Consider the following 23,955-nt stretch of genomic DNA (forward strand, 5'->3'; position numbering starts at 1 on the left):
CAACAAGAAAAACAAAACAGCTTTATTGAAATCAATGCAGCCGATTTGTTTTTCTGGCCGTATGGATCCACTGAGTATGATGTGGGATTTCTTTGAAAGGCTCCATCACCCAAAGTGTCAAAATCTATTGCAAAAGAGGCAGAAAACCAAAAAAACTCATTAAAGTCTGGACGGAGAATCTCATTTCAGTCCGTCCATCTCATCACTGGATCAAATTATCACTTAATGTAAAGTGACTTTGAAGAGTGGGAGGTGGTGACGGCGTTCTGAGCACGAACAGAGAAGAAAAGCTGCTTCTTCTTCACAGATGTCAGAAGTTTTCGATATATTTCAGTGTCGGTGTGTAAGCATTGAAGCTCATTTATTGTTATTCTTAATGTAGATTCTTCACGATTAACTCGTCCTGCAGCTTTAAGAAAACCAAAACAAATGATATATCAGAATGTGCAGCTCGATCGGGAGTGTTGTGCTCTGACATCTGATAGAAATTCATCATTCGGTCTTTATGGAATTTGTAAAAAACTGCCTTAAAAATCCCCATTGAAATGAACAGGAAGTCAACCAAAGGCAACCAAAACCAGTCGTAGCTCTGAAATAGTTCACAGTAGAACCTTCATTCAACGTTTAAACGGCTCACAGGACATTGAATATTATTCAGTTAAATCTGTGTTTTGATATCTTTTACAGCTTTCAAGGAATCGCAGTAGAGGTTTTAGGGATTTCTCAAACAATTTTCAAAGTAAAAGCCCCCCAGTTAGCTAAAACAAACAAAAAAATCAATAGGATCCTCTGAGGTACACTACACTATCAAAATAAACGTTCTGCAATGTTACAAGGAATATAATACAAGGAACTCTGAAAATATGCCTGCTTTTCAAAATAAACATACCGTCTCATTGCTTCCCTCTGTGCTAGACTGTCAAAATAAAATCCCCCTGATGTTCAAAGGAGCTTACCAAACAGTGCTTCTTTCTTTCTGTCTTTCTCACACATTTATTGTTGCAGAAACCATCAATAACACTTTCAAAATAAGAGTCCACACCCACTAGCAAAGCGCAGTGAGCAGCTCTCGTGTAGCATTGATTTTTTTTTTTAATTAAATTAAATTTTAAAAGGGTCTCAATTCCATATTCAATAAAAAAAAAAAACACCAGGATTCTGCTAAGTGTGCTACAGTTTCAAAATAAAAGCTCAGAGATGTTAGAAGTAACTGATGAGGGTTTGTGAAACATGCTGGCTTTTCAAAATAAAACGATGTAGCATTATAGGACATATCAACTGGAAAAAGCTGCACTGGCACACTCAGTTTTTAATTTTATTTTCTAGTTTGTGTTGTTATTGTGGCAGAAACCCCCTCGTGATGCAACAAGAACTTCACGACTCGACATATTCGGCGTGTTGACAGATTAAGGCATCTCTAATTACTGAGACTTCGCCGTCCCCCGTGACACCGGATACGTCTGGCCTGCAGAATGACTGACCTATTTACCTTCGTATTGTTGGCCGGGAATATTTTTCTGGGTCAGCCGCCCGGTGAACTCGAGCGGGTGGATGTAGAACACACTGGTACGCCGTGAGTCGACTCCACGGGGGCGAACACAATGTGGGAAGCACAATAGTGATCATTTGACAAAGAGATTAAAAAATAAAAAGGAAAAGGGCCAAAGGAGTCAAATGGAAATCAGCTCCGCAGGTCGTCAGGTGGAAATTCATACCGCGGGAGCCATTATGAGGCTACACGGTGGTGGAAATGAGATTTTTAAAGAAAGTTTTCACGGCTTAAAGTTCATAGAATCCTCTCTTTATTGCGTCTCTTTATTTTAATATCGCTACAAAGGACTTTTGCTCCTCTTTTTCTCATAAAGTGTTGGGTGGACTTATATTCATCCAAGAGGAGGTGCTCTTTACTTAATAAAATAATGAGAAAAACGCTCTACATCACCAACGTTTTTATGATTTAAACAGAGCAATTCTCATTTTGAGGAAGTTATAGTTTAGAAATACAACAAATAATACAAATAAAAAGAAAAAAACATGTATATATTCGTGGATTTGTGTGGTTTTCGTGTATATTTTTCAAGTATCATAACTAAAACTTTTTATTTGTCGGGTTAAATATACTGTGCGGTCTCAACCGTAATATTTGCAGCAGGATAGACTTGTTGTATTTTATATTGTTTTCACACGCTGTGTGTTTAAGTTAATTTAACTTAGAAACAGAAGTTCTTCTGCCTTGAAAATGTGAGTTAAGTTCAAAATATTAATCAGTTTCGTGTCGTCTTTTGTATTTTAAAAATGTAAAATGAATTAATTTAAGTGAACTTGAGAAAACAAGTTCAATAAACTCAAGATATTAAGTTGCATCAACACGGACTGTAGCTAAAGACAGACCGGCTTTGTTTTTACATTTTCTAAGTTTAGAGTTTGTGTTTTTATTTAATTTCTTTCAGTCTCATATTGAGCCGAGTCAAGACGATCTGAGATAAATTATAACTCTACAGGTGTACTGGATCATGGAATAGTTTTATTGTGAAAAGAAATATGCAGAACTTAATTTAACAAAGACACACAGGAAGTTTCCACCACATCTGTTTTTCTCAAACTACAAAAAACCACAAGAGTTTCTGTGAAGTTTTAACTCTCCAACAACAGGAAGTCTGCTTTTATGCTAGTTTTGTTTCATGAAGTTTTTTCATTCAGTCAACTCACAGTTTTAAGTTCTATTAACGTGACATAACCAAAACCCACAGATTTGACCCAAAGATTCATTAGAAAAGTTCATTTATTTAAATTTCTTGATATCAATTTGTGAAACAGGATCAGAACATTCAGTTAAACTCTCAGATGTTCCTTCAAAATGCCTCAAATTATAACAAGTGTTGTTTTTAAGAATTCCTGGTTTTAGGTTCTGAAACTAGAAATGAGCACAACTCACATGTTTACGTTCAGTAAACAGGAGAAGACGAGTTGATTCGACTAAATCTCACTAATATTTCAACAACTTGACACCCCTTAGATAACACTGGAGGGTCTCATAGGTCAGTTTAATCCACACCAGTCTGAATTTCATACTTAAAAGCACTTAATTGCCGTAACTTTAGAGATTCAATCATTTGCTCAAACTTCACCGGCTGCATTCTAATTTACTGACTTTTTCATTTTACATAAAATACGTAATCCAGCTGCTCTCACAAAGCCCGAACTGTTTAAAGCAGTGTGTGTATAATCAGGACTACGTCTTCAGAATAATGCGTCTTAAACTTTCAAAATGCAAAATCAGCTGTCAACACACTCAAGGTTTGATTTTCTTTTAGTTGCTAAAGTTGTTTAAAGTCACGGTAAGGCGCTGGATCTCAAGTACGATTTTATATATATATGGTATTTATTGCATAACAATTTCCTAAAAGCTGCATGAACAAGCTGTTGTTTTTTTTAACTTAAAAAAAAATCGAATTGATGCAACGTAATTTTTTAAACAATTTTCAACTTAAAAACTCGTGTTTATAACTAACATTAAATATGACACTTGAATAATGTGGAAAAGCTTAATTTATACGAGAAATCATTCATTTATCTTATCTATTATAAGTAAGTGGTAATTAGAAAAGGCTTCGAACTCAGTAGAGTTTGTTGGTTGAACGTAATTTTTTTTTATGTCGTGACTCAACAAGCGTGATGCACTCGTGCTGACCTCAGCCGTTTATTTTTGGAGAACTTACCTAAGAACCAAAAAGGCTGAGCTTCTGTACTGTACCTGAGTTTGGATACAACAAATATAACTCCAAAAGTTTTGTTCTTTAGTAAAAAAAAAAAACCCAAAAAACACTTTACCACTCAGGGGACGTCTCCCTTCCCAGAAAACAGGAGTGAACGGTTCCAACAGGCTGCTGCTGCTGCTGCACGCCGAGCTCCGCGTAATGGTCGATAAATAATAGAGCAGGGGGCAGGAAGGCGGTGAGGAAAGTGAGAGGAAGAGTGGACCGTCCCGCCTGGGGATCCCGACCCAAACTTAGCAGCGGCGTCACATCTTGTGTAACCCGCGTCCGCCCAAATGATCGCACAGTTCGAGCACCGGCGTGATCCGGAGGTGAGGGACGAGCATCGATCGGTAACAAGATCCTGGACGATCGGCCATTTTGGCTCCGGCTGAGCCCTCGGCCTCCTCGTTTCCACTCCCGTAGCCGTGCACACGCATGCTGCTTCGTACTTATAAAGGTGGAACATTAAATCAGCTCGCAGCCTTTCTTCCAATTCATTCAATTAGATGAGGCAGCCAAATGTAAGAAAATTAGGAGCCGGAGAGGAGGCAGCGAAGGAATTAGTCTCCTAAATATGATCCATTTCACAGCGCCGGCACTGATGAGAAAGTGTAGGTTTTATGATTGTGAAAATCTTTGGAGAGGCAGAATAAAGTGGCAGCGGTCCAAGAGAGGAATTCATTTCCAAAGAGACACGATGACATTTGAGACACGTCAGCGCCGGTCGACGTCAGACGACGACGACGCCGTCGATTAATCTGAGCCCATGACGACGCGACGCTTTTGTCAAACAGGGAAGCGCTGCAGCAGCTGCAGGCTAGATTGTGATTTTTTGGGGGGGAACGGCGCCGCGAGGGTCACGAGAAACGACTCCCACGGCGGCGATAAAGACGAGATGAAGGTGACTGCGTGGCCTCTGGTTTGATTAAAACAGCAGCAGGACGGGTTTTTTCGCTTTTATCCTGCAGAACATCGGGCCGAGGTTCGGTCTCAGATTGCAGAGGCACAGCAGTTGCCTCCAAGTTAGAGATGCAGCCTTGTGATCAAAAGGTCAGTGGTTTTAATCCGCAGCTCTCCTGGGTAAAATGCCGAAGGGGAAAGTCAATGAGTAATGCCTTCACCTCCCCAAACAGCTTCCATCAGCGTGCCCCCGAGCAGACCGCCCGACTCGGAGCTTTGCTAACGGAGCGGCTGGTTTCCTGACACGAGAGAGCAGCAGCACATGTCGGCCAGCAGCACAGCCTGCATGTGTGAATTCAGGTTTAAATTGAACTTTATCAGCCAAAAAGGAACTCGTGCACACATCAGTTTATTCTGTAGTTGTTCTCTGACCTTCGTAGCAGCTTTGAGGTTCATGAAAACACAGCTGGGCCCACTGCACATCTGTATGTTGTGGAAATCTGCACGAGCCGCAGTAAAAGTTTTTATTAAAGTGTGATAAAGACGAGCTGAAAGAGCAGAAACTCATCCATCAGGCTCATGATCAGAGTCCGACCAGGATTCAAGTTATTGCAGCGTTTGTCCTTCAAACATTACAGCTTCGGCTTTCTCACGGAGATAACAGGACAAGGAGTGTAAATAACAGAGTGAAACCAAGGTTATGGCTGTTATATGATCAGTTCAGCACAAGGAGCAACACCGCAGCCTTTAACTCATGTGTGTTGAGTTATAAAATCAGGACTTTAGCAGCAGATTCTGCAGAAACAGACTTTAAGGAGGATTCTGCTGTATTAAAATCCAACATGTGAGCACAGAGAGCAGGAGAGAAGCTGACAGATGGAACAACAACTAACAGTGAATGTGTTTCTGTTGGTGTTCCTGCATCAAAACTCTGATCATTAGAGATTCTGCCAGAACGTAGAAGTCTCGGGTTTCAGAAACCTTTATATTTAACCGAGTCAGACTTCGCTGACATTGTCTAAAACCAGTAGAGCTGATGAATCACTGGAGCAACAGCTGTTCAGCGCTACTGGAGAAACACCTTTTATAGCAAATTAAAAACAAACTAAACATACTCTGGTTGAAAATATCTTTATAATACAATCAATGATCCCGACTGATCGCAGCAGATCTAATCGAATGTTTTTCATGTTTGCACGAGTTGGTTTTGACTGTAATTATTTGAATTTAAGCTCATTTCACAATAAAATCACCAACTTTTTGCAATAATTAGTATTTTTAAAAGTGCCCTCTACATTTTGTAAATGCCCTGATTTGTTGTCTGCTAAAGTTTCTCTTCAACCTCTACATGCATTATTAATATTTTGTAAAATAATAATAACAATAATAGTAATTTTAAAAAATATAATTTAAAAAAATCTGTATATAAAAGAATTTGTGCAACAACAACAATAATCTGTGTGACTATTTTCCACTTATGGAAGAAATTACTGACTAATACTGGATTTTTGACAGAAGATCAACAGTTTTAACCCTTTCAACACTAAGTAAATGTGTATTCCTTATACACCTCAACACTGAGTATCTTTGGCTTGAAATTCATGATCAGATGTGGTTTTAATTAATAATTCATAGATTCATAAGTAGACGTCACATCATTACACGTCTGGTATCAATCAAAAGCAGACAAGTTGACGGTTAAATATATATCTGGAAGTTTACTCTTGTGATGTCCATACAGGTAAAATACAGGTGTGAAAAGGAAAACTTCATAATTACCAGGTGATATATGCAATTAATTATCAGTTCTTAAATGCTGAGAAATTAACCAAAGTCTTGTCATTAATTAATTAGTGTTGATCGCTTATAACCATTTTGGAAATGAGGTAGCGGAAATCTCGTTTTCTGGTGATTTTTGGGGTCAAACGATGTCATTTTACTTCATTTGCATAATTTACTTCATGACTGAATCGCTTGTTCACATGCAGGGGTTCCCACTGATAGACAATCAAAATGAAGGTAACAGAAAGTCATCGTACACCGGAGACCAAGCAGTCTGCAGGGTTGGACGGGAGTCGTAATGCCAGCCCGGTATAGCGGGCTGTAGGGTTGAAAGGGTTAAAGGTATATTTCTTGGGGTTTTTTGTTTTGTTTTTTTCCACAACATTTCCTTCATATTTGCTCTTTTCTTTTTGCTGCTGTTACGTTGCAAGTTTCTCCACTGTGGGATCAATAAAGGACCATCTCATCTCATCTCATCTTAAATATATTTTTTAATTTTCCAGATAGATCATCTTAATGGCTCTTTATGCCTGACTTGTTCCATTCAGATGGACGACGGTGCATTTCGCCATTTGTTTGAATCCTTTTAAACCAGTGAAAGAAGCCGTTATTTAAACTCTGCTCCACATTAAACAGCCTCACCAAGAAAACAGTCTGATATCTGGGTTATTTCTGACCCACAGCACAGACTCACTCTGGTTTTCTGTGAATCAGTGCGTTCAGCAGGCGTGAGGAAGTAAAGAAGGTCCCGGAGAAGGTCACGTCTGCCCAGATATCAAGACGGCAGCAAACTTTGCTGCTGCCGCTGCAGGTCACAGCTCCACTAATGTTGTTAAATCCAAGTAGTTCCCAGAACTCAGTGTTGCTGCTGGTGGAAGACGTCCGTGCAGAAGTTAATCACGCTGTCTTCCAAAATGCATTCACGGCACTTTGTCCGCTCTAATGTAGTTTATTCTTCTCCGAGTGACATTATCGGGACTCCAGCCTCCTATTTTGGTCTCGCTGACCAAGGACTTGGCCTACGCAGAGCGGCGGGTGGCTCATTAACATTAAAAGGCCAGGCCAGCCCTGCTCCGGAGATGAGAGGAGGCTGGAGGCCGCTGTGTCACTGGTAAATAATGAGACTTTTTGTGATGTAAACCTCCTGGGCAAAGTGGATAAGTAACCGCTATTCATTCCCTCCAAAGACCGCATCTCAAGTTAACCGCTCAAACTGACGGATAACGTCGGGGAAGCGTTCACACCCACAGATTTTTTTTTTTTAAAGTCAGTTTTCCTGTTTTTATTGAGCCCAAAGACACAAATACTCACTTCTACGGGGTATAATCCATCCTTGGATTCGGGACCATCTGTTTTTTAACCATATGGACAGAAAAAAAATCCACATCTCACAGCCAAAATAATAAAATTCACCGTCTTTTATCTAGAAAATCAATGTGCTTTTTCTTCCCGCAGCGCAGTCGGATTCTGCAGAAATACGAAATCTTGTTAAAGCAGTGATTTAAACAAAACAGAGCTGAATTCATTTACGGTACGTTCACGACGTCTGCCGTTCAATTACTGAGTAAGCGGATCATGAAAATTAGTCACTTTTACTGGCCTGAAATAGAACGTTTGACGGCCGCCAGCAGCATCAAAGCCTGCAGTCCTACGTTCCCTTTGTGCCTCGTTCGTGTGCAAAACGCTCGGCGGATCTTCACAATAGGAACTCAGCCGACTGACACGTCGAGACATGATCTGCGTTTGTAAAATCCACGAAAACACGCGATGAAACGATGCGGTCCGACCTCATTCTGGGGTGAATTTAAACCCCTTTTTTATCATCTGCTTTGTTCCATAATTCAGATTTCTTTTGTTGTTGTTGTTAATAAATGTGCTTCCAATAACTTCATACCAACGTCTTCTTAATTAGTTCTTTTTATAATGTTCTGGGATTCTTTTCGTGGTCTTTTTTGAGTTTTTCATGGATGTGAGTGACACGCAGCCAGAGTATTATCAGAACATGATGTAAGCGTGAGGAGAAAAAAAAAGCACGAATGCAGCCATTTTCTTTTTTTTTTTGAGGCTGCAGAGGAGGAAGCAGGATGGATTTGCCCTGTTTCTGGGCGCTCCAACACGTGCTTGGCTGTAATAAATCCAGAATGGCGTGCCAGTACTCCCTGAGCACAGCAGGAGTCGAATCATGCGCCGTAGCTGCCTGCAGCGAGAGCCGCTCGCAGCCCTAAACACTGCTCGTTTCACATTATGCACAAAGTCTGATTTACATTTATTCTGTTTGTTTTGACGAGAGGTCACACCGACGCCGGGGTCTCTGTGTGTACTTTGTACTGAAAGACAAATAAAACGTTTGAACAGCTGCGAGTTATTTCATTTGGTTTCACTGTAAAAAATATAAAATGTGAAACTAGCAGTGTTTACATGAAGTCACTCAGCACAAGAACAAATTAAATGTCGGCTGTATTTGGGATAAAAGCTGCAAATATCTGCATCTGTATTAAATAAAAGTTGTTTTTTTGTTTTGCAGAAAATACAAATTAACTGTAATTTTTCAAAAATATTAAAAAATCTGCACTGATATTTCGCATAAGCACTGATATCGACTCTCTAAATGCATCAAAATCTACATTTTTAGTCGTCCCTTGTTTGTTTTTTATTTTCTCACTTTATTCTAAGAAATATGTTTTTAGTATTTCTGCGTAATCGTTGCAAGAAATCTGTGAAGACATCTTTTCAACACTGCCTACAACTTAGAAATCCTCTTTTTCTACGTGCTCCTTCCTCCACTATATTTTATTTATTCATTTTTTGTGTTCTTGATCTTGAAAAGCGACATATAGGTATTATGTAATATTATTATTATCTTGATCTTTTAGCTCCTGTCACTTGTCAGCTGCAGTCAGAGCTATGGTTTTAGGAAACTGTGGCGACAGCAGCAGAGCCAAGTTTGCTTCAGTGTCAAAGTTTCCGAAGACCCAAAACTTTCTCAGAACTTCACATTATTGCAGAACAAAAAGGCGGTTTGTAAACTGAACACCTGATGAGAAAACCCACAGGAGGTATTTTACATCTGTTGGCTTCTCTCCTGCTCTCTGTGCTCACATGAACTACATTTTAATACAGCTGGTTTCACAGTCCAGCTGTTCCCATCCACATGTTTTTTCTGTTTTTGCTGAAATAGTGACTTAGAAATGACTAGTTAAGCTCACATGTTACCCAGCAGCTGTTGCTCTGCAGCTAAAGTCTTGATTTTTACAGCGTTATCCGACAAACCCACAGCTGCTCCCAATATAGGAAAACGAGGCAAAACAAGAAGAAAGGAAGTTGCTTTAGCTGCTTTGTGCTTCTTGATAGAACCTTGGATTTCCTTTGGTGTACTGACTTAAATAACAAATGCTCATTTACATACAGTTTTGCACCTTTGATAACATTTGTGCTGCATTATTCACCCACTTAAAATCAAATGTATGTTTGTTATTTTGCTTTATTAATTGTTTAGGTAATGGCAGCTCAAAAAATCCTTTTATTTCTGAGGACAATGACGTCACAAATGATGCATTAAGAAGTTGACATTTTGCTGTTGGTTGTTTTTACCGGTGGTTTGTTTCTGGAGGTTTCTAGATACACCATTCAGTTGTTAAATACAGTATTTTAGTTTCATGTCTGAGGTGTGTTTTTATGTTTAATGACAAGCATTAGTTTAACTCTGTGAACTGGAACTAACTGGTTTACCTTGATAGCACCCTGAACAGTTCTTTGTCGTAAATGATTCTTTATTCATGTCTGTTCTGAGCTACAGTATTTGCTTTAGAAACAACAAACAGAAACTACCTTTGACCATTTCATCTGATTTTGTTTGCCCAGTCAGGACGCGTTCACTCTCGCTGTAAAATAAGGTCTGAGGGAAATTAATTGCCCCGTTCTTTTTCGGGCGCCTTGCTTCCTGTGTTTCAGCTGACTTGGCGCAGATTGTCAGCGTCTACAAATTACCTTCTCGGCAGAGCACATTTATTTTCACCGCATAAATTGGAATCTCGCAGCAAAGTATAAATACACCTTCTCCAAAGAACGCCGGTGCCACAAGCATGCGTGTTGGCCTCCGTAGGCGTGATCATCCGCCGTAATGTATTCATGGAGTAACTAATGAATCCTCACCTCTCACCCTCGGTTCGGCACCAACGGCGGCTCGTCGTCTATTTCGCGTAACACTTCATCAGAGCTGCAGAAATTAGAGTCGCAGCTACGAGTACGCGGGATATAAATTACCTCGCCGTATCTTTGCTTTGCTGCTCATAATTAAACTGCCAATGCGCCATTAGAGGCATCCTTCACAGCGCTATAGAGAAATATGAATTTCTTGTCAATTGAAAACACGCCTGTTTGCTCTATCTTAATTCTGCGCCGCGCGGCTTGTTGTCGTCCCGCGGCGCGATTAGGCGGCGAAACAAGTTCCGCGGCGCAAACAATTAACCGTGTGTGAGACACCAGTAATGAGATGATGAACCGGGTCGCAGAGCAAACACCGGCGCGAGGAATAATGAACAACATTACGGCTTTATTATGTAAATGACCACGACGGTTGTAGCTCGCTCACACGAGCACGAAGATACGGAAATGATGGACGGCACAGCGGACTAGCTGCAGTGCTAGCGGTTGGGTTTTGTGACAGAATTTTAACTAAACACGTCAAATGCAAAATAGCCGTGCAGCAGAGAAACTTGCATTAGCAACAGTGATCCCAAGATGCAAAGATGATGCTGTAAAATATGTTAGTCTGCATAGTAAGCACTTATTTTGGCAAGTTTTCTACTTTTTATTTACAACTACGGGTCGTTCCCTTGAAGTATAGTCTTCACATGTTCAGGAGATGTTCACAAGTTTCTGGTGAATGGAGTGAACGCAGCAAATCCTGGCAATCAAAACTAGATTTTTTGCTGAAGAGCTTCCAAATTCAGGATTTGTTCAAAAATTGTAAATAAAGTAGGTTTTCAAAAAAAATCGGAAACTACATCTCTAATTCATTGGATCTATTTGATCGGTTTCATTGAGAGAATAACATCTGAATGACATCACTGATGCTTAGAGAGCTTATATATGTTAGTAGAAATGGGAGTTATGGCCGATCAAAGTTGACGCTGGTAAAAAAGTAATTTATTTCCAAAGAGGCACCATCATGGACGTCTTGGTGAAAATTTAGGACAGTAAGAGATGGAAGTATCATCTACTGGTGTGCCAAGTTTCAGTATCCTTCCATAATGCCATTAAATATGCCTTTTTTATGCCTCCTGATTTGCTCCAGACACCAACCCTGGCCACCACTTCCCATTTAATAATAATAATCAGGAGCAGAATGATTTTAGCATGAAGACGACATGGAAGGATTTTGAAACTTGGCACACCAGTAGATGATACTTCCATCTCTTCCTGTCCTAAATTTCATCAGCCTACCCAAGACTCAAGACGTCCATCTGGCTGTTTGGAAGTAAATTACTTTTTTTACCTGTGTCACCTCTGATTGGCCATAACTCACATTTCTATGAAAAGCTTTCTAAGCATCAGTAGTTTCATTTTTTTTTTTAACAAATCCCGAATTTGGAAGAAAGAAATTGAGTCTTGATTGCCAGAATTTGCTGCATTCTCTCCATTCATCACAAACTAGCAAACGTCTCCTGACAATCTGAAGATTCAAGTACGTATACTTCAAGAGATGTAGACATCTGAAAGTAGCATCTCATTGAATTTCCAACTTGTGAGAGATTTCATTTGGGTACAAAATTATGAAAATGTTAGAATTTCCACCACAGAAAAAGTCAGTTTCAGACATCGAAGATCAATCCTACAAAGCTTCAACACATTCTGAGATGTCTAAGCATCAACCTTCGCTGAGTTAATTTCTTTACTGCAAAATGATGATGATGCAACAAGGCATCTGATGATAGCTGAAGGTCGGTTCGGCCTGCTGGAGTTGATCATGGACAGAGTGGAGCCTCGTCTGCTGTTTACCAAAGGTTGTGTGGTTCTGACGGAGCTGTGGGGCGGTCACATGGCGTTTTGTTGTTCTGATGCACATCTCGGTGTCTGACGATGTGAGCCGTGGTGCTCTTTGGGTGACATGCCTTCCCATAGTATCATCCCAAGAGCGCAGACTTCACACCATCCTGACAGCTGGGGTGTGTTTCACATCTGGATCGATGAGTTGGTACCGTGGCTGTTGATCAAAGTGGACGTGTTTGACGTCGTTGTTGTGGGAATGGTGGGTCCAGAGCAGCAGCTGGACGAGTCGGGCTCGTAGGTTGGATGTTTGATGGATCCTACATTCACCTCACATTCAGTAAATACTCCTGATCATACATGAACCTCTAACACGGCTCCACTGAATAACCAAACACTGACTCTTAATCAAAGGTTCTGATACAAATTCTGCCTCCCTCTGATGCTGCACCTCCCGACAGAACCGCCAGTGCAGCTTCACCTTCCAGGCAATTTGTCTGAGAGTCACCAGCCTGCAATTACCAGCACCGGGGGCCACGCGACGGCCTCCATGTCAATCAAAAAGCTCGTCTCGTGTGGAGATGCGAGGACCTTTGACTCCAGCACACGCATCCTTACAGTAGATCTCTGCACACACACACTGTGCTGTACACAACGCTGTCATGTGCTGATGAGTTTCTGGCTGCAGCAAGTCACAGGAGGCTGTTCTGCTCTGTTTGGCATCATGCTTTGCCTCTGACAGCGAGAGGATCATGGAACCAGCCAGCTGAATGCGAACTGTGGTAATTCAGAAGTTTTACAAGAAAAGCAGTCGCGACGTTAAGCGCGCTGACAGTCATTCGTGCTAGCAGCGGCGGCACCGCTCAGCGAGATCTGCTGTTATCGCAACGCGTGAATACGGTGAGGCTGCACGCAACATGCCGTGCAGATGTGTAGCCGAGATTTCAGGCTTCATCCCTCGATAACTCACATGCAGCTCAGAAACCAGCAGACGTCAGAATGCTTTACAGAGAAGCGCATCTGGCTGGATCTGTCTGTTGCTGTTGACACGATTAAACCCAGATCTGCTCTCTGGAGGCTGGGAAGCAGGATGGAAATATACATAAAACAAAACAAAAAGGACATTAATGTTGCTTGATTCGTTGTGAAACATTACAATAATTGTCAATAATGAAGCTTGAGCTGTTTTTTCTAAAGACATAAAGTGTAAATGGTCTGAAAATTGAATATATTCTCATTTCCTTACTCCTTGAAGTAGATTTTTTTGTGATATGGACCAAACATGACATATGAGCTCATCGTATTGGGCTTTGGGATGACCTGATCAACATTTCCCCCCATTTTCTGTCATTTTATGGCAAATTAATCCACAAAATAATGAACAGATTAAGACATTTCATTCAATAACTGCCGGTCAAATTTAGTGGATCACACAAATCAGTAGGAATTTTTCTGTCAGGAACACAGATGTCTCCAACAAATCTCACTGAAATCCATCCAGTAGTAACTGAGATGTTTGAGTCTGGAGGTAAATCGACCAAACTTGTGCACTCAGTACATAATTCAGAGAGATCTTCAAAGTTTCATGACTTTCTACTTCACTCAACTTGACATAAGTTCATAGAAAAAAAATGAGTCGTTTAGTATTTTAGAGTTAAATCAGTTCTAGCAAAGAGAAAACGGTAAAACTGGAGACGTGCAATAGATCCTGTTTCCCAGTTTGAGTTAAATCACACTGAAAAAAAATGAAGGCGCCAATTGAAACCAAAAGCGACAGGTTCTATAAACCCAAAGGTTCCTCAAAGAACCATAAAAACTGGTTCCTTTAGGCGCCATAAAAGACACACTAAAGAAGCAAAATTGTTCTTTTAAGAAATCACTTTCCAGATAGCTCTTTGTGGACCCACCCAGTTCTGTTTTAATAACTGGACTTGTTAAACATTTATGCCAAAAATCAATCAAAGATACAAATCTGCAGCATTTTTGGTTCTGTTTCCTCATATTTTGCGTTCTTGGTCAGACAGAACAACATGCTACAAGACACCAGCTCATTTCTTAATCTTTCCTGATGTTTTATTGACAAAATGATTCATCAGTAATTAAACTAGTGTCCAGTTGTAGCTCTAATTTGATGCTATGACAAAATGAGGAACCTTTAGTACTTTAAAGAACCACACATAGTTTGTAAAGACCATCGCCTAAATATAGAGGTTCTTCAGTTGCTGATGGCACTCTGAAGAACCATTTAAGAGCCGTTATTTTTTTCTGGGAGCATTCAAAGTGTGAAGAGATAAATCAGCGTATCATACTTTCTATTTCAGTAAAAGTCATTGTGCATCTAATTTTAGCAGAGCTCCAGAGACACAAGAACTACATCTGACGTCTTCTTCAAAGCCGCCGATGGAGCCTCAGTTTGTGAACAGGATGTGTGTTTACTGAGCAAACTGACAGCAGAAAAGAATCTGCAGGAAACAAAACACACAGCAAGTGCGTTTTTAACGGAACACAAGAACTCAAACGGGTCATTTTTTCGTTTGGTTCTCGTGAAAGGCTCAGCGGAGTGTCGTCGGCATAGCGGTGCATTTCTTGTTTCGTGATTGGGGATCAGTGGAGCATAAGTCTGAAGTTAAATCAGTAGAAATACATCTGTTGATGGGTTAATTGGGCATTTTAGAAAAACATATTAGTGTATAATTTTGATATATTTTCAAAATCACACAGAGTTTTACAGAAAGAGCACAATAAAGTCAAACTAGGGTTTCACCAGTTGTCTGTCTGGTAGATTATCAGAGCAGATGTTTAGCATTTTTCCAATTTTTGCTAATTTTATTGAACGATTCCTGCTCTCTATCTGTAGTCAACACTCGCAACACTACGCTATTGGCTGCATTTCACAAAAAAATAGATTCTTTTATATAAATGTGGGGGAAAAAATTTAGTTTTTTGTTGGAGTTTGTGTTCAATTTTAACACCAAGATTTTCATCTTTCCTGCGAACGCACATTAGATCCAAATAACGATAATCAGGCTCCTTGATTACTAATAAATGTTTCAAACTTGAAAAAAAACACATAGTTCAAACTCTAGTTTGAGTTTAAACCAAAAAAAATCACCACTTTATTTAACTTTTTCAACATAGCAACAGTTTCATCTCATTTGAAAATGAAATAAAAAAATCAGCTTCCAGTTTTTTCCACTCTTCCACTTAACCTGTGGCCTCGCACAGAACAAACTGAAAAGAACAAACGACGTCTGACTCATGAATTTATTAACCTCGAGTTGCTTTCTGTCTTCTTTTCGGCTGCCTCCAGCTCCGTTAAACCAGATTATCTGTGCAGCCGACACACACTCACGAGCTTTGCTTCGAGCCGATCGAAGTCCGCGTTCCGAGCAGAAGCGCAAATGAACAATTTCTTCGATGTTCTTAAGTTATGAAACGAGGCATCACCCGAACGCGGCCGTGATTAGAACAGCGAGCTGCACAGCGGAGGCTTTTCCGGGCGCAGTCGGCGCTGTTGATTACTGAAGTGTACAATCATTTATGGAAATCGTTTAACGTGCAGCTTCACTGTATCCTGCTTTCTTTTTAGCAAGTAAAATCTCTTCTGGACGTCTTGACTTGTGCGTTGTTATCTTTCTATGCAAATCACCTATTTATTCCTACTAACACGAGTTTATTTCAACTGTTTGTTCAGTCTCGTTACACTAAAGCCTCGTGTCAGAGTGTTGCTGCATAACTAGAGTCAACTTGACACAACTTTGCTTAAACTAATTAAATGACTTTTAACAGAATCGCTCCGCCGGCTCTGGTTCGGCGTCAGACAGGACATGAGAAGCTATTTTCCAGGAAGTGAATTGGCATATTAAACCGAGATCCTCGATAACCTTCAAGGCTTCGGCCAGCTAATTGAAATGCCAGCAAATAACAGTTCAAATGTCAAGCTAATGGAGACTTTCAAGTCCCGGTGTGATATTTTTTCACATGCGCAATTAGGAAAATATTAACATTTTGTGAGTTTTCTTTTTTTTTTTAAACTGATTATATTTGCATGAGAAGATGATCCTTTGATTAACCCACAGCAGGGAAATGTGCAGTTCTGCAGCAGCAAAGTGCAAAAACTTTAGTAAAAAAGTCAAACAGCATTAAAAACATCACAGATTCCAGTGAATGTGAAAAATAATGATTTGCACACTGATATTGCACAGATGCTTCTATGTATAGGAAACATGATGTTATACCGAGTCTTATAAATGTACAAAACATTAATAATCAGCAGGTTTTGATGCTGCACCAGAGTGAACTACGATGTGTTTTCTTACAGTGTGGACTCCATTAAACAGTGCAGTATTTCATATTCAGCTACTGTTTTGTATTAATTGACATTTTCAAAGAGCTGCCAGTCAATTTGAAAGTGAGAGCAGGTTTCAGTCTCGTGTGTTTGCTCCTTTAAACTCGGCCTTAACATGCAAATGGGATGAGTCATCGGCAGCGCGGCGGCCATGCATTACGGCGAGCCAGTAAGCCGGACAGACGTGACATTTCCAACAGTAGGATGATGGAAATTACAAGAGCTGTTGTTCTCCTGCACACTAATCACTCACTCCCTCCTGTCTGCCTCCCCCTACCCTCCCTTCCCCTCCATCCATCCGTCCGTCCATCCATCCTCTTCCTTCTCTCTGCAGTCAGACACCGAGTTCTGGGATAAGATGCAGGCTGAATGGGAAGAGCTGGCTCGAAGAAACTGGCTGACGGAGAACGAGCAGGCGCAGATTCCCTCGTCGGTGTCGCCACACGAGAAGGTCACTGTCATTAAAATGTTACAGTCGAGCACGAATTAGTCCCGATGACGATGATGTTCAGACGCTGCAGAGCGAACGGGGGGCGACACTTACACCGTGTGATGTGATGTACAGCAGGTTGAGGATTTGATGCACACATGACATGTGATATCTTTATCAAACTGTGCACACATGTTTAAAATCACTCAGAGTTTAGCACATTTACTGTCTGCAGTGTTCAGTAAATATCTGATTTATCTACTAGATAAAACCCTCTGCATCTGTGGTATAGCTTTCTGCTAATTTAAAGTTTACAGATTTATAAATCACCACCGCACAACTTCAGAGAAAGTGACCGAGCAGGATTACTGGAGTCTAGTTGTCACTGTGGGGTCACCACAGGGCGGAACTATGAAGCAGGTTCAACATATCCAGGCTTTCTTTGAGTTAACAAAAGCTAAAGATAACGGGTATCACAACATTCACGTTAACCAGCGTTTGCTTATCAAGGTTTAAATCACGTTTAACGGTTTGTATTTGATGCGTCATTTAACTTTTCTTCTGCACAAAGTAGAGCGATGTTGTACCGCCTGCTTCAATTAACGAACAGTTTGTCTTTTTAAATGGAGAGCTGTGAGGAATATAAAAAACATCTCAGGGTATAAATGTATGTTGCTGCAAATGACGCAAAGCGAGGAATGCTGGAAGTAAAATCAATGGGATCGATTGAATATCCTCCGTGATGAATACCGACAGACTGATCGATCGATTTTCTAATCTGTGTCGTGTTAGCTGCAGCGTGAAACGTACCGAACGCAAAAGGTGGTTCGTGCTGTATAAAATCAAAAAGCTCCCACCTGAACGCCTCAGAATCTGCTTTATTTACAATAACTGAACAAAACCGTGCAGCAAAAGCAAACTTCATGTGTTTTGTTGAATATGCTTATGCCTCAGCACCATGCACATCGTTGTCCTGTAACTGCACGGCTTCGTTTAGCGGGATTATTATTAATGTACAGATCACTAGGTGTGCAGATACAACAGATTCCCTCAATGTGGGAATCTGTTTGTTTAGAGGGAGCAAATTGGTGAAAGGTTGGCGCTTCTTGTGGTCGATTTAAATCCCAAACTCTGAACAGAACTTCTTAGTTCAAGCTCATTAATCCTGCTTTATAGTTCAGCCCTCACAACTAGCAAACTGGAATACAAGCTGAAGGTTTCTTTAACAGACTGTGAGGCTGAACTTTTATTCTACTCGCTGACTCCACCTTTAAAGCACGAGGACAGTATTAATATTCTCGTCTAACTTTTTTGCAAAAACACCACTTAATCAATCTAAATGTCAAACTATTCATCTAAAATTGTCAATGGGTGTGAACCGTTCGCGGGAAAATTAATGAAAAAAGCAAGATATCAACAAAACACTAAGCAGCTTGTGTTTGTGTGACATTAAAAGTATTACAAAAAGAATTCAGGCTAACAAGCAGGAGGTCTTCTTGTTATTTAGAGCCTGAAATATGCCAAAGTGACTTGTAAAGCCTTTAAGTTCATGCAAAAATAGACAAATTGGTGACATTTTACTTCATGATCAGTCTTGTTTTTATCCCAAATTAATTCATAAACACCGCGTTGGAATAAGACCTGATTCAGTCGTGTGTGTGTGTGTGCAGGATCACAATTATATAAAAGAATATTTTGTGAGTTTCAGAGGACAGGATCACAAGAGCGAAGCAGTAAATCATATCTGAGATCAGGATTCTGGGCCGTCTGATTGATCCTGACGCAGAGCTAAAAGAAAAAAAGGGAAAAAAGAAGCTGTTTCAAAGTCATCGGGCTCAAAAGCGCGCAACACACCGGGGTAATCACAGTTTGAAAATGCAAAGTTTAACATTTAAAGAGAACAGACGAACCCCGGGGAGCCGAGGCCAGGTTTGATGTGAAGCAGAAAAGATCGATTCCTTGCTGCCGGAGCTTTGCTTAAATATACAACTGCACAGGACAGCTGGCCTGGTTTGCATTTGAATATGGAGGAAGAGAGACACTGACATTGCCACTGTCCCTGTTTTTGTTATTTTTTCGCTGACAGGGTTACTACTTCCACACAGATAATCCCTATAAGGACTTGCCCAACGCGTTTGAAGAGGGACATAAGAAATCTCGAGAGGGAGACTTGCCAAACGCTGTGCTTTTGCTGGAAGCAGCTGTTCTGCAGGACCCTCATGATTCAGAGGTGAATCCGTTTTGTACACAAACACGCACACACACACACGTTTATTTATCCTGCAGATTTCAGAATGTATTTAGAAGAAGGACGGAGTCACGTTTCCCAGCACGGTCTTGTACCGGTCAACCAGCCCCGGATCGGTTTGGTTTCCAGCACAAACCCGAGGCTAAATCCAACCCCACTCACTGCAGCTCCTGCTGAGAGGAGCTCCGGAGGAACAATGCATCACCGGCCACCGGCTGAGTGAAGCAGCTTTAGGAGGCCTGATTGCCTGTAGAGGGCAGAGGGTTGTTTTTTTTTTCCTCCTCTTGTTAAAGGACTTGTTTACTGTAGCAAAAATACTCAACTAGCTCTTGATGAGAATTTCCATTTGCCCAGCGAGCTGAATAATAGCTCATTCTGCAGGTTTTTTTTTTTTTTTCTTGTATTCTCCCCATTTCAAAAGAAGTGACCTCTTTGCAAGCTGAAAGAGCAAAGCCTTCATACAAAGTACTTTCGGAATCCCCTGGAATATACAGAAATGTGCCAGTTATTCCGAGGAGAGGATTATCCCGCGGTGTATGGAACTAATACGATTCCAAAATTCCTCCTAGGGCGCTTAGTGGCTTATTGCCCCACTGTGAAGACCTCTGAATCATTCAGAAATAATTTCACCCCTCGTTTCAAAAAAAGTCGAACAAAAAGGCATCTGCGGAGATTAGCTTCGGAAGAGGTTATTAAATGTGCCCTTACAGACACATAATACAGAGGAGCGATCTCATAATCTCACATTTTGGGTTTTGTGTTAGTTATATCGTTGTCTGGCCACACACACGCCTCTCCTGTCACAAGTTTACAGAACGAACGCGTCAACGCATCGGCCGACCAGCAGAAATAGTCAGACAGCAATTTAGCAAAATCTGAAAAGTGCTCCTGAGGCATAAAAACAGTCACAATTTTATATATATTTCTATCAATATTTATTTTTTATTTTTTTTAACTATTGTTAAAAGAAATATTTGTTTAATTCAGTTTTATTAATAGAGCAACAAGTGAATATTTTGTAATCATTTGTGTTATATTTCAAGAATTTTGCTATTTTCTGGTATTTTATGCACAAAACTAAGAAAATTACCATCAGTGAAAACCACCCAGCTGGAATGTTCTGTCCTGAGAAAGTTCTACTAATAGTTTCACCAGGAAGTTTTCCTTTAGTTCCCAAAATGTTATTTTTTTTCAAAGGCAGGATACAACTCAACATGTTCTGACAATGTTGTCAGACCGTTATGTCCTAACGCACTGAGAACGCTCTTCCTTTGTTATCATATAACACCGTGGGAACATTTAGAGATTCTACAATGTGTTCCCATAAAAACGTCCCCAGAACATCCTCAGAACATTGCAGCCAGAGTGTTCCGCCTTTTTTCATTTATGGCAGTAAGGAAACGTTTTATAGGGAACTTTCTGGTAACCTTGATAACATCTGGAAAACATTATTTGAATGCTGCATTGAGAACATTCTTCCTTTGTTTTCACTGTTGAAACACCTTAAAGAAAAACATTCTATGATGTGTTCCCTGAAAAAAAAAATGTTGTCCCTTTACTATATCACATTATAGGAACGTTTTCAAATGTTCTGCATAAAGAAGCATTCTGTCATCTGAGGCCTCTGTAACATCTGGAAAACTTTTTTTTAGTGTTGGTTTGAGAAAGTTTTTCACAAAAATGGAATATTGGGGTCTTATCGAGGAACATTCCATAATGTGTTCCCTCAAATACATCCAGAAAAACATTCACCAAACATTGCAGACAGAATGTTCTACATTTTGTAGAGAACTTTCTGTCATCTGAAGCTTCGATGACACCTGGAAAACATTTTTTAATGTTGGTTTGAGAACGTTCTTCACTATCATGGAGCATTTTGGTCTTATTGAGGAACATTCTGTCATGTGTTCTCTTAACAACATCCCCACAACATTGTCAGAACGTTGCAGACAGAATGTTCCACCTTCGTTAATATATCACATTACAGGAACGTTTTATAAAAAATCATCTAAGGCCTCGAGAACATCTGGAAAACAGATTTTGAATGCTGGTTTGAGAAAGTTCTTTGCTATCGTGGAACATTTTGGTCTTATCGAGGAATGTTCTACAATAAGTTCCCTTAAAGACATCCCTAAAACATCCTCAGAACATTGCAGAAAGAATGTTCCATCTTTGTTAACAAATCACATTACAGGAAAGTTTTATAAAAAATCATCTGAGGCCTCGAGAACATCTGGAAAACATTTTTTGAATGTTGGTTTGAGAACGTTCCTCCTTCGTTATCATAGAACATAATCTACGTCCTCTGAACGTTGACGTTAAAACATTATATTAACTTTACAGGAACGTTACTGGAAAATAAAATATTCTTAAAACTTTCTTAAAACATTTGGTTATTCTTTTAAAAATTATCAGAACTTGTAGGTGATGTTTGGCAATGTTGTGGGAACGTTTCCTGCCAGCTTGGAATACAGACAATATTAATTATTATTTAGCTGCTCAGTTCCTTCCAGTAAATTTCAGCTATGATCCTGTTCATCAGTAAACCTCCAAGTTGTTGTTTTATCTATAAAATATCTTCCATTTTTAACACACATGCTCAAATATCCAGATGTTACATATCGAAGTGATAAAACGTCTCTGGCTCATGTTCTGCTGGTCAACTGATGAACAGCTCATTTGGCTCTAATTAAATTAGGAGTCGTCACCTAAACCATCGTTTCAGAGAGATAAGGCGGCTTCATCGCTTCATCTCCGATATTCACTGAATAATAAACGTCTGAGCATCCGAGAGCATCTGAGGACAAACCCAACAAAGTTAATCAGAACTGCACCAAGCCTGGCGTCACCTCGGCCAAGTTGGGAACTCTGTGGAGCTGCGAATGTCTAAACGCTCCTCGGCTCCTCCGTGGCCGGTTCGTCTGAAACGCTGCCACCCGTCGCTTCGTTCTGGATCTCGTTCAGGTCCGGATTCCAGGTTTCTGCTGCTTACTGTTACCTGCGTTTTGTCTCCCTGCAGGCTTGGCAGGTGTTGGGAACCACCCAGGCCGAGAACGAGAACGAGCAGGCGGCGATCGTCTCCCTCCAGAGGTAGCCACCGGCAACTGCAGCCGACTCGTGCTTAGGAATCACTCAAGCTGATGGTGCTCAAGGAAGACATGTGGTAGCATAAGTGGAACATGACTTTTTAAAGATAAGCAAAGCATGCAACTAATGGAAAAAAACAAAGACGCAGCTACATTTTCACTTAAAAATTAGCTGTATTCACATCCCAAACACACGGTTTCTATGCAAGAATTTGATTTGAGTCAATTCCAGGTCTGGATAAACTGAAAAAACTAAAGAAAACATTAATAAAATATGTGTTTCCAGACTGTTGCACCTTCAAAATATGAAAATCTGGCTTTCTATTAAGTGAAATGGCGACACAAATGTTGTTTTTTTAGTGGTGTTTGGCGCCAAAACGTTCACCAGAGTGTGAGAAATCGCAGGTTCAGTGTTTTTTCGAAAGCAAGAAGTCCAACATGCGACTGAGCATCCTGCAACGAGGGACTTTAAACTCTAACGAATCTGCAACCACATTAGTTTGAAAGAAAATGCAGACAGCATGAGGAAATATTACATTTGTCTGAGCTTTTATGAGGTTTTCAGTGATGCAGTTATCAGACAGTGTTTTCTGCAGAAGGAATTCAAACCTTTATTGCTGCATTCAGTATTTTTTTCAGTGGACGCAGTAAATAAACAAGGTTGCATTGATATTATGACCTTTCTGACCTTTTTCAACTCATTTTAAGCTCCTTTTCTTTATAAAATAATATCTCATTTAGTCGCAGCGTTAAGGGAAAATAATGTGCAGAGATGTTGTTGCGGCTTTAATATAAATGTCGATGCCCTGAACGTATCTGGGTTTATGAGCTGCAGCACGCGGAGCTACAATCCTCTGACTCGAAGGAATTTTAAAACCACCTATTTAGATGGTAGCTGCTGGTATTCAGATGTCAAATATAGTCTGTGAAATCCTTCAAACTTGGGGAGTTTTAGAAAATGGAAAATGTGCCGGAACCCTGCGACGAGAGAATGTCTGTCATCAAAGTTCACCGAGCAGCGATTGGGAGGACAGGTTCTGCGATTTTTATTCTCAAAATAGAGACACCCCACATGGCCGGTGATTGCACAGAGACAGGTTCTGAACAGAGTCCTCGATGGGAGGTGGCCCACTTTCATTCATAACGCTGCCGACGCCAGAAATTGCACCTATCTGGGAGTGTGAACGCCGTCGAGTCGACCGTAAAAAAAAACACGAGAGGCAGCCGCGTCCTTCCCCTCTCTGAGTGCTGCGCAGTAAATAAATAACACTAAAACAACATCTAATTGCCGCTGATTACAAAGAACGCAAATTATTTATGTCCCGGTCCCTGCAAGAGGCGCACTCGGCGCTCGTGCATGCTCGCTCAGACCTCAGGTAGTTTGCTCGGCGTGTGTGTTTTACCTCGTTATGTAA

The 23,955-nt window shown here is 40.4% G+C and overlaps 1 protein-coding gene across 1 annotated transcript in view; it reads left to right on the forward strand.

The window, feature by feature from the left end:
* Positions 1 to 23,955, forward strand: part of LOC103368834 (PEX5-related protein) — a 68,694-nt gene that overhangs the window by 29,812 nt on the left and 14,927 nt on the right. The window contains exons 8-10 of the mRNA XM_008297328.1: positions 17,111 to 17,227; positions 19,293 to 19,436; positions 22,474 to 22,544. Of these exons, the coding sequence (XP_008295550.1) occupies positions 17,111 to 17,227; positions 19,293 to 19,436; positions 22,474 to 22,544 (332 nt within the window). The remainder of the gene's footprint in view (positions 1 to 17,110; positions 17,228 to 19,292; positions 19,437 to 22,473; positions 22,545 to 23,955) is intronic.

The sequence above is a fragment of the Stegastes partitus genome, unplaced genomic scaffold (assembly GCF_000690725.1).
Source record: "Stegastes partitus isolate 25-593 unplaced genomic scaffold, Stegastes_partitus-1.0.2 Scaffold1210, whole genome shotgun sequence".
Taxonomy (NCBI): Eukaryota; Metazoa; Chordata; class Actinopteri; family Pomacentridae; genus Stegastes; species Stegastes partitus.